We start from the raw sequence: 12,002 nt of genomic DNA, 5'->3' as shown, positions 1-12,002 counted from the left end.
TTATAGTATATCTCAAATAGCAAGTGAGGTGTTCAGAAGTTACGATGGGGGGGCAGGGGGACACTCGAATGGTTGAGGAATTTCAGCCCCTACACATCATGGTGAGGGAAATAGAAAATTCTGTATTTTATATAATTGTAGGTAGGTTAAATCCAAATTAAAAATGCATCAGCAATTGCATCTCTGGGATGTCTATGAAATTCCTTTAGTTGTGTGGCAAATTGATCTGTAGGTAGTCAATATGCATGGTGATATGCAATCAGACATTATAATTTATTCAGTGCAAATGTCTTGCCTAAATGTATTTTCGATATGGTTGCATGTCACTGTCAGGCTATCCAAAGCACAGCCCCTTGTTTGTTTCCATGAGGTCCATTGTAGGATAATTTTATAGGTATTTCTCTTTCTGAAAACTGTATAAAATATAATTTACTCCATTATTGGGTCTCAAAAACCAGTTGAGTTGGAAAGGTGTTTAAATCACTGAGAAGAGATGTGATTCAAAGGCCAATCATTTATTGTTTACTGTGTTGTGAATCTGCTCAGATGCTGTTTGTTAAAGACAATCTTCAAAGAGACTAATTCTGCTTCAGAAGCATAACACCTCTGGCTACAAAGGCAGGGCAGAGGTTGGGTACTTTGTGACGAGTGGCTGACCTCCTGATCCCTTGAAACCGATCCAGTATCTATAAGGCTCAAGTCAGGAGTGTGATAGAATACTCACCAAAGTATGATTGCAGCCACAACACTCCAAGTTCAACACTATCCAAGACAGAGCAGTTCACTTAATTGGTGCACTTGTCACTATCCCCCTGTATCATTGGCGTACTGTTTCTGCAGTATGTATGATCTACTGGATGCACTGCCAACTCACCAAGGGCACTTTGACAGCACCTCCTTCCCCCGCAATCTCTCTATGTCGTGGGAACAGCATCATTTCTAAGTCGCACACCATCCTGACTTGAACGTACATCACCCTTCCTTCATTGTCGTTGGGTTAATATCCTGAAGTTCCCTATCTAACACCATAGCAGCACCATTACCTCAAGGACTGCAGCAGTCAAAGGAGAAGGCCCACCACCAACTTCTCAGGGCAACTAGGGATGGGCAATAAATGTGACCTTGCCAACGTTGCCCACATTCTGGGAACAATTTTTTTAAAAAGGCTTCCTTATCATCCAGGGATCCTTTTGGGATCTTCAGGCTTCTATGCTCTATTTGTGTAGGGGCAATAAGAATTCCGTAAGAAATAATCTTACATTTTTACTGTAATTTCTAAGACGTTGAGAAGAGATGTAGGAATTATGGATGCCGTCTTTATATAAACCCTATTTATATAAAGTGTAAGTTTGATTATTAAACTTATATTGCCAATCTTACTTCTTCTGTATATTTTTGTCTATAAATTAAATTGGATGAGTACTTTTAGCCTGTAAACAGTAATGTTGTGTGGTATTTCCTGCTTTCTAAGATGACGGTAGAACATGTGGGTCATCCCACATCTTTTTCAGTGAGTGATTTAACCATGATTTCAGGTTGTTTGACCTGAACTATGCTTCCAATGCATCAGCAGAGAACAGAGATGCACAAGTTTTGGTTCATAAAACACTCGATCTAGAAATTGTAGTCTAGCCATGTAAAGTGTTGGAAAAAATGCCAGAAAGTTTGGGTGCAAAAGTGTTTGGAAGATTATGAACTTAAACTGGTGATATAGAACCTAAAAAAAAATTAAGAAAAATGATTAATATTCTTTTTGTTTATTGCTTCTAGGCAATGAATTGCACTTTGGAAATTGTGATGTGGCTAAGAATATACCGGAAATTGTAGTGAAGACAATTGATATCAAGATGTCCCTGCATTCCATTATATCCAGTTGCAAAGGATTTTCGTTACCTAAGAAGCTGGTCTATCTTCAAACTGTACAATCAGTGTGAACATGTGAAATGTAATAGATTTCATCTTCAGCTAAGAAGTGAATGAGCGACACATTCCCATGATGATGGGGTGCAATAGCACTCTTTTAGAGAGCTGCGTCCCTGAGCTATTGAATGCAACAAGTCTAACTGTGAATTCAGGCAAGACAAATCTTCCCATCGTTATAAGGATATTACTAGCAATAGTTATGATGTCAATGATTGCCATTGGTTTCCTTGGCAATGCAATTGTGTGCTTAATTGTGTACCAGAAGCCTGCAATGCGCTCTGCAATCAACCTGCTCTTAGCAACCCTCGCATTGTCTGACATCATGCTCTCTTTGATGTGCATGCCTTTTACCACGGTCACCATCATAACAGTTGAGTGGATCTTTGGAAGCTATTTTTGCCGGATATCTGCTATGCTTTACTGGTTCTTTGTCCTAGAAGGTGTGGCGATACTTCTGATAATCAGTGTTGACCGCTATTTAATCATTGTGCAGCGGCAAGACAAGCTGAATCCTCATCGTGCCAAAATAATGATTGTCATTTCATGGGCAGTTTCCTTTTGTATTTCGTTTCCATCGGTGATTGGCTGGACTGCGGTGGCAGTGCCTACACGGGCGCCCCAGTGCGTTCTGGGCTACACAGAGTCTGGGGCTGACCGCATTTATGCAGTGCTCCTGCTGGTTACTATTTTTTTCGTTCCTTTCAGTGTGATGCTATACTCTTACCTGTGCATTCTGAACACAGTGCGAAGAAATGCCGTGCAGATCCACAACCATGCCGACAGCCTTTGCTTGAGCCAAGTTAGCAAGCTAGGATTAATGGGCTTGCAGCGCCCTCATCAAATAAACGTTGATATGAGCTTTAAAACCCGAGCCTTTACGACTATATTAATCCTCTTCATTGGCTTTTCTTTTTGCTGGTTGCCGTACACAGTGTATAGTCTACTCTCTGTTTTCAGTGAGAACTTTTATCACAGTCAGTCTTTCTATATTGTTAGCATCTGGGTCTTGTGGCTCACTTACCTGAAATCTGTCTTCAACCCCATCATCTACTGCTGGCGTATTAAGAAATTCCGTGAGTCCTGCATGGAGTTTATGCCAAAAACATTCAAAATTCTACCAAAGCTGCCTGGCAGGACGAGACGGAGAATCCGACCCAGTACAATTTATGTTTGTAGTGAGCATCAGTCAGCTGTATAAATTATAATCTTTGTTCAAAATGCTTTTACAAACTGATGTAAGATAGAATATTTTGGTGTGGTGTGTGCATGCCATTCATTGTACAATACGGGCCTGCTTTTATAGGGTCTGGTTGCTGCCACAATGTAATTTGTTGATGTTGCAGACCTGTTTATTACTGCCCACAATGGATGTGTTAATGTTAGAATGTTTTACAGTGGTTCAAGTACCATGACTGAGGAGCATTGAAAGCATTCTCCACACTTTTAATAATCCTCATTAAAACTGAAGTAAATAAGACTTTATCTTTCATTCAGAATTGTCCCATGCAAGTTGTACAAGCAGAATATATAGCAGCTAAAAGTGGAAATAGCAACATATTTAACACTCCAGATGTTATCTGTGAATTATGAACTCTTCCTCTTTCATGCAATGGACTGAAGTTTTTCACTATTTTCCATTGTGTAGCTCCAATTTAAATGGCATAAAACTTGTTGCCTGGGTGTAAAACTAGCGTTGTGAGTGAGCCACCCGTTTCATTTCCATTGCAGTTAATTGTAATGAACATCGGGTGGTTTCTATGACAGGCAGCCAATCCGCAACACTAAATTTACGCCCAGGAGGCAAGTTGAAAATCTACCCCAAAATATCATAACATTATTGATTTATATTTAAATCCTGTTAATATTTAAAAGCAAGGGTAGAAAAATTGCCTGTGGACTAGATATGGATCAGTACATTCTAGCACGCATCAATTGTTCCATTTTTGATTTCCATTCTGTTTACCTGCTTATAGATCTTGCAAGCTAGCAGTATTCTTTATCAATTAATTTATTTTGTGGGTAATACAACAATATAATTACATCAAGATATTCACAATTAGTAGTGCCTGTTGGTGTTAGGTCCAATATCTCTCACATAAAATGTAGTCTTCGTAGATCTTGACATTAGATAAACATTCCAAAAATACTCTACAGCTGTTGCCAGTACCATGAGTTCTGAAAGTTCAACTCCATTTTACTGAGGTTGCTCTGGGACGGCACCAGGTGTTGTTCTCCGGTGCTGACCCCAAGAGACTTTGTGGAATCAGTGGGAAGGCACCTAATTGTCATGGGACAAGTAGATGCAAGCGCATTTCTAATGCCTACCTCTCCATCATCGTCAGAAACTTGAGCACCTACCTGCCCCTGGTGAGGAGGGGAGGTTTCCCCAGCTCCTCCCCCTGCCCCCCGCCCCCCGCCCCCCGCCATCCTCACCCAACCTCAGCCATGGTCCTCCCAGCCCCTGGTAAGGGAGTGATATGTCCTTACATTTTAAGAAAAAAATCTCTTTGGGGGTTCTGGACTCAATTGGTGGGACCTCATACTTGGTGGGTACGGTAGCATAGTGGTTATGTTACTGGACTAGTAATCCGGAGTTAGGAGTTCAAATCCCACCACTGGAGCTGGGGAATATAAATTCAATTAATTAAATAAAAATCTGGATTTAATCGGTAATGGTGCCCATGAAGCTACCGGATTGTTGTAAAAACCCATCTGGTTCACCACTATCCTTTAGGGAAGGAAACCTGCCGTCCTTACCCGGTCTGGCCTATATGTGACTCCAGACACACAGCAATGTGGTTGATTCTTAATTGCCCTCTGAAATGGCCTAGCAAGCCACTCAGTTGTACAATCTCGCTACAGAAAGTCACAATAAGAATAAAACCGGATGGACCACTAGGTACCAGACAAAGGCAAACCAAGCCCAGTCGACCCTGCAAAGGTCGCCTCACTAAGCTCTGGGGACTTGTGCCAAAATTGGGAGAGCTGTCCCACAGACGAGTCAAGCAACAGCCTGACATTGCCATACTGACAGAATCATACCTTTCAGCCAACGTCCCAGACTCTTCCATCACCATCCCTGGGTATGTCCAATCGAGTGGATGATCCATCTCGGCCTCCTCCCGATATCCCCACCATCACAGAAGCCAGTCTTCAGCCAATATTGATTCATTCCACTTGATATCAAGAAACAGGCTGACTGCACTGGATACAGCAAAGGCTATGGGCCCCGACAACATTCCCGGCTGTAGTGCTGAAGACTGGTGCTCCAGAACTAGCCATGCCTCGAGCCAAGTTGTTCCAGTACAGCTACAACACTGGCATCTACCCGACAATGTGGAAAATTGCCCAGGTATATCCTGGCCATAAAAAGCAGGACAAATCCAATCCGGCCAATTACCGCCCCATCAGTCTACTCTCAATCATCAGCAAAGTGATGGAAGGTGTCGTTGACAGTGCTATCAAATGGCACTTACTCACCAATAACCTGCTCACCGATGCTCAGTTTGGGTTTCACCAGAACCACTCGGCTTCAGACCTCATTACAGCCTTAGTCCAAACATGGACAAAAGAGCTGAATTACAGAAATGAGGTGAGAGTGACTACCCTTGACATCAAGGCAGCATTTGACCGAGTGTGGCACCAAGGAGCAATGGGAATCAGGGGGAAAACTCTCCAGTGGCTGGAGTCATACCTAGCACAAAGGAAGATGGTAGTGGTTGTTGGAGGCTAATCATCTCAGCCCCAGGGCATTGCTGCAGGAGTTCCTCAGGGCAGTGTCCGAAGCCCAATCATCTTCAGCTGCTTCATCAATGACCTTCCCTCCATCATAAGTTCAGAAATGGGGATGTTCGCTGATGATTGCACAGTGTTCAGTTCCATTCGCAACCCCTCAGATAATGAAGCAGTTCGTGCCCGCATGCAGCAAGACCTGAACATAATCCAGGCTTGGGCTGATAAGTGGCAAGTAAGATTCGCGCCAGGCAATAACCATCTCCAACAAGAGAGTGTCTAACCACCTCCACTTGACATTCAACGCATTACCATCACTAAATCCCCCACTATCAACATCCTGGGAGCCACCGTTGACTAGAAACTTAACTGGCCCAGCCACATAAATACTGTGGTTACAAGAGCACGTTAGAGGTGAGTGACTTACCTCCTGACTCCCCAAAGCCTTTCCAACATCTACAAGGCACAAGTCAGAAGTCACAAGTCAGAAGTGTCACTTGCCTGAACGAGTGCAGCTCCAACAACACTCAAGAAGCTCGACACCATCCAGGACAAAAGAAGCCCGCTTGATTGGCACCCCATCCACCAACCAAACATTCACTCCCTTCACCACCAGCGCACCATGGCTACAGTGTGTACCATCCACAGGATGCACTGCAGCAACTTGCCATGGCTTCTTCAACAGCACCTCCCAAACCCATGACCTCTACCACCTAGAAGGACAAGGACAGCAGGCACATGGGAACAACACCACCTGCATGTTTCCCTCCAAGTTACACACCATCCTGACTTGGAAATATATTGCCATTCCTTCATCGTCGCTGGGTCAAAATCCTGGAACTCTCCACCTAACAGCACTGAGGGAGAACCTTCACCACACGGACTGCAGCAATTCAAGAAAGCGGATCATCGCCACCTTCTCGAGGGCAATTAGGGATGGGCAATAAATGCTGGCCTTGCCAGCGACACCCACATCCCATGAGCGAATAAAAAAAACTCATATGCCCTTGTGGATGCTGGAAGGCCTCCACTCACTCGGCATACCAGCCTCCACTGATTCTCTAGCTCCCAGCACTGCCTGAGGAATGAAAATTCCCAGTGTAGGGAAACCCCATGCCTGGATCTGCCCTTTGGCCTGTAAAGGTCAGATAGAGGTACCGCCCCCTCACAAAACATTCAGAAATCTAGAAAGGGCAGAGACCAAGCGCAACTGGGTGTCTGCCGTTTTCATCCAAGGAATTTCAGAGCCTTGATACAGGAATTTGATTGCCTCAAAGATTATTTCAAATGGATTCTGCATTATTTAACGATCCTGGGAAAAAGATGTTTTTAGCAATGTTGTTCTGTGGTCAATGCTTACATTTTAGTCTCAAAATTGTAGTGTGAATTTTGAGATGTGCCCACTTATGCCATGGCTGCACCTATGTTGGCAACAAGATGGCCTCACTGAAATCTGTGAAGCTAGCCCCTCCCACAGATTGTAATAAGCTCCCAGCACCTGGAAAAGAGAGGCAGCTGCTCTCAGAGGATGCAGCTCACCCTTAAAGGGGATGCTCCTTTGTGTATTTACAGAAGATGTTTTGTGGAAGCTGTAATGGAGACAAGGGACAGTGTGTGGAAAACTGCCCCTTTTCAGGTAGCTTCATTGGAGGTGCTCTTGCAGGAGCTGCAAAGGAGGATGGCATTCCTTGGAGCAGAAAGCTACCTTTGAATAAGAGCAGTGCTGTCAGCTGCCGGGCTGGAGACAATGGAGAGAGTCAGTGGAACATTAAAGGTCCATAGGATCTGGATACAAATAAGAAAAAAAATTAGGCAAGAATGCCAAATTATGTGTGCACAACTTTGCGTACTTTATTAACATTCAGGCATAGTACACACGACACAAAACAAACTTGTGATTTGAAGCACCTCAGGGAGATGCCATTCATAGTAAAAAAAAAACTGCAGGGTGCAATGTTTTTGGTCCACACACAAAATGGTACAGTGTCACAGCAATGTGAAAAAAATTTGCTCCAACACCTACACTACCACTAGAACCTACATGCTCGCTGCATTGGTTTCACTTACACTAGGTGGCATGTGTGGTGGCCATGGGGATGATTGTCTGGGTGACCGCCAATTTCTAGCATCTGGATGACTTGAGTGCACTTTCAGGAAAAGGCTGTTCACAACCACCATGAGTGAACATACACAGGCAGTGGACTACCACAGCTGAAGTAACTGACACAATTTCAGGAGATGGCCATAGACATATTTTACCCTAATTTCATGGACAACCAGCGGAAGGAACGTTGAGGCAGAATGCTTTTCTTGCTCTCATTGTGACCTTTGCTCACTCTCTTACTTAGTAACATGGAGACATGCACTGCACAACAATAAAGTGGCACACATTATATTGGTCTCTTTTCTCTGTTACATCCCGAAACCAAAATAACACATTTTTCTCTTCCTATTGGCTTTTCCCAAAATGAGAGAATCAGCTGACTGCAGCCAGGAACAGAACACTTCACAGTACATTGCATCACAAACTCCACCTCCAAGATACACTGGTGCGAGGTCCGATGCACCAACGATTGAGCTTCTCACAAGGAAAGATAGACTGTAGGTTAGAATTCAAAAAAGCCCCCTCTTTTGAGAAATTCACTCTGCTGGGCTGTAGTCCATTTCTCCGCTGCTTCTGGATCTTATAGTGACCTCCAACTTCACCACCGTTTTTCTGCCCTGCATTCAATTCCACACGCTTCCTGGCTCTTCATTCCCACAGAAATACCTCCAGCAGTGCATCTTCCGATGCTCTACCCTTCAAATGGCTTCTGGACTCACTCGCCCTCTGCACCTGTCTCCGAACCTGGACACCAGTTCGTCGATGCTCCAAGCTAACTCCACCCGATCTACGTCAACTTTATCCCACCACTGGACCTCTGATTTTAACTTTAAACTCCCTCCTATTGTCTCCTCTCTATTCCCTATTTATTACCAGGACATATCTATCCTAATCTTGCTATGTAACCGCGTCTATGTAATTTGAGTTTCCCTGCGTCCATTCACGTGTGTGTTTTGGCTGCCGCTCCGGACCCGAGCCCATCACTTCTATTTCACCTTTTTTCTTTTCTTTTTACCCCTCCTATGCCCTCCTGACATCATGCCTCCTTTCATTTCTCCCCTCTTGGGTACTCTGCGCCCCCCCGCCCCCAAATCCCTACCCCAACCCTTCAGAACTCCTCAACCTTCCTACTCTCCTGCTGCCATCTCTGGCTTATTTCCCTCTTAGATAAGCCTACAGCTTCCCTCTGTGCCTCTCCGTAGGGCCCATCGAGGCATTCGTCGCTGCCTCCTTACAAGAAGCAACCCCAACTGCTCCATAGTTCTCACCAACTTTCCCGCCCAGCGTGCCTGATGGGGGCTAATCTTGCCAATCTCCTTCCCGTCTCACTCACCCTTCCCAACACTGACCCTGTGGACTCTGCCAGCGGATCAGCTATCACCACCCCTCTCTGCATCTCCTTCCAGAATGTCAATCATACCCTCACCTCCACCTTTGACCTCCTTGTCTCCATTAAAACCATTACCCTCTCTCACCCTGGTTGTTCCTGCGGTACGGCCCTCAACTCCGCTCCCTTAAGTCCAAGGGACGCAGACTTGAAGTATATGGTGGACAACTGGTTTAGCCATTCATTGCCAGACCTGGCTGGAAAACATAAAGCATTATCAGGTCCTGCTCTCCTGCCAAAACTGCTGACTATTCCAGGATCATCCTGCACTGCAAAGATAACCCTCGGCTTCTCTTTTTCGTCTTCTTAAACCCTCTCCCCGACTCCTGCACCCTCACCTCCAACAAGTGCTAGGAACTCTTAGACTACTTTGTCACTAAGATTGAGACCATCCGTTCAGCTGCCTCTGCCACTTCCCTCCCTTCCCTTAGCTCACCAAACCAAACTTCCCCCACAGTTCCCCCCTGCCCTAGCCCTGAACTCGCATCTTTCTCTAGTTTCTCTCCAACCTCCCTCATGTCCTCCCTGAGCTCATCTTGACTATAAGACCCACCTTCTGCTCCCTCAACCCTATTCTCACCAAACTGTTGACCACCCAACTTCCCTTCCTGGCCCTTATGTTAGCTGGTATTGTTAACGGTTCCCTCTCCTCAGATACTGTCCCCCTCCCCTTCAAATCTGCAGCAATCACCCCCTCCTAAAAAAAAACACTCTTGACCCCTCTGTCCTTGCAAACTATCGCCCCATCTCCAACCTCCCTTTCCTCTCCAAAGTCCTTGAACGTGTTGTTGCCTCCCAAATCTGTGCCCATCTTTCCCGCAACTCCATGTTTGAATCCCTTCAATTAGGTTTCCGTCCCTGCCACAGTACTGAAGCAGCCCTTATCAAAGTCATAAATGACATCCTATATGACTGTGACCATGGTAAACTATCCCTCCTCATCCTTCCTGACCTGTCTGCAGCCTTTGACATAGTTGACCACACCATTCTTCTCCAATGCCTCTCCTTCAATGTCCAGCTGGGTGGGACAGTGCTCACCTGGTTCCATTCTTATCTATTCAGTCATAGCCAGAGAATCACCTGCAATGACTTCTCTTCCCCCTCCCGTACCAATAACCTCTGGAATGCCCCAAGGATCTATTCTTGGCCCCTCCTAGTTCTTATCTACATGCTGTCGCTCGACGACATCATCCGAAAACACGTCAGGTTCCACATGTATACTAATGACACCCAGCTCTACTTCACCACCACCTCCCCCAACCTCTCCACTGTCTCTTGTTCTGGGAATGCCTCAATTTTAAAATTCTCATCCTTGTTTTCAAATCCCTCCATGGCCTCCCCCTCCCTATCTCTGTAACCTCCTCCAGCCCTACAACCGTCCGAGATTTCTGCGCTCCTCCAATTCTTGGATCCCAGAATTTAATCGCTCCACCATTGGCGGCTGTGCCTTCAGCTGCCTAGGCCCTAAGCTCTGGAATTCCTTTCCTAAACCTCTCCGCTTCTCTCTCCTCCTTTAAGGTGTTCCTTAAAACCTACCTCTTTGACCAAGCTTTTGGTCACCGATCCTAATATTTCCTTATGTGGCTCAGTGTCAAATTTTGTTTGAAAATTGCTTCTGTGAAGCGCCTTGGGACGTTTTACTACGTTAAAGGTGCTATATAAATGCAAGTTGTTGTTATTGTAAATAGTGAGTTTAAGGAGGACGCATCAGGTGAAACACCGATCACAAGTAGGGAGGAGCAAGTGGTAGTGATAACAGAGGGATAGCAAACAACTGTCCAAGCATACAGCCTGATGTATTTGTCAGTTACATGTGCACGGCCTTGGTAGCCTACTGGACTACCAGTGATCAGACAGGTCCCAACAAACACTTCTGAAGGCAGTTAATGGATGCTCAAAAGCCCCTTATAACATTCTTTGGCACACTGCCCAACAGCCTGCAAGGGGATACTTATCGTGGATATTTCACAGGTATCCGCAGGGAGGCCAAAGGGACAAACACTGACACGGGTTCTTCCACAAGAATGAAGTAGTCTACATAGATTTTAAGCTAGCCTTTTTACAAGGCCTCACATGGCAGACTGGTCAAAAAAGTACATGCCCATGGGATCCAAGGAAAAGTGGCAAGTTGGATCCAAAATTGGCTCAGTGGCAGGAAGCAAAGGTGTTTTTGTGACTGACAGGATGTTTCCAGTGGGGTTCTGCAGGGCTCAGCACTAGGTCCCTTGCTTTTTATGGGTTACATTAATGATGTGGACTTAAATATAGGGGGCATGATTAAGGAGTGTGCAGATGATACAAAAATTGGCTATGTGGTTGCTAGTGAGGAGGAAAGCTGTAGACTGCAGGAAGATATCAATGGACTTGTCAGGTGGGCAGAAAAGTGGAAAATGTAATTCAATCCAGAGAAATGTGAGGTAATGCATTTGGGGAGGGCAAACAAGGCAAAGGAGTACACAGTAAAAGGGAGGATATGGAAAAGTATAGAGGAAGTGAGGGACCTTGGAGTGCATGGCCACAGGTCTCTGAAGGTAGCAGGACAGGTAGATAAGGTGGTTAGAAGGCATATGGAATACTTTCTTTTATTAGCCGAGGCATGGAATATAAGAGCAGGGAGGTTATGCTGGAACTGTATAAAACACTAGTTAGGCCACAGGTTGAGTACTGCATACAGTTCTGGTACCACATTACAGGAAAGATGTGATTGCACTAGAGAGGATACAGAGGAGATTTACAAGGATGTTAAGAACATAAGAAATAGGAGCAGGAGTAGGTCATCCGGCCCCTCGAGCCTGCACTGCCATTCAATAAGATCATTGTTGATTTTCTACCTCAACGCCATTTTCCTGCACTATC

General features: G+C 45.1%; 1 protein-coding gene across 1 annotated transcript in view; it reads left to right on the top strand.

Moving 5' to 3' along the window:
* Positions 1–3,336, top strand: part of gpr45 (G protein-coupled receptor 45) — a 48,778-nt gene extending 45,442 nt beyond the window's left edge. Inside the window, exon 3 of the mRNA XM_067985440.1 lies at positions 1,771–3,336. Within this exon, the coding sequence (XP_067841541.1) occupies positions 1,994–3,121 (1,128 nt within the window). The 5' untranslated portion in view covers positions 1,771–1,993 and the 3' untranslated portion in view covers positions 3,122–3,336. The remainder of the gene's footprint in view (positions 1–1,770) is intronic.
* The last annotated feature ends 8,666 nt before the right edge of the window (positions 3,337–12,002 follow it).

The sequence above is a fragment of the Heptranchias perlo genome, chromosome 6, assembly GCF_035084215.1.
Source record: "Heptranchias perlo isolate sHepPer1 chromosome 6, sHepPer1.hap1, whole genome shotgun sequence".
Lineage (NCBI taxonomy): Eukaryota > Metazoa > Chordata > Chondrichthyes > Hexanchiformes > Hexanchidae > Heptranchias > Heptranchias perlo.
The sequence above is the reverse complement of the archived record's forward strand: the minus strand, read 5'-3'. Positions and strand labels throughout refer to the sequence as shown.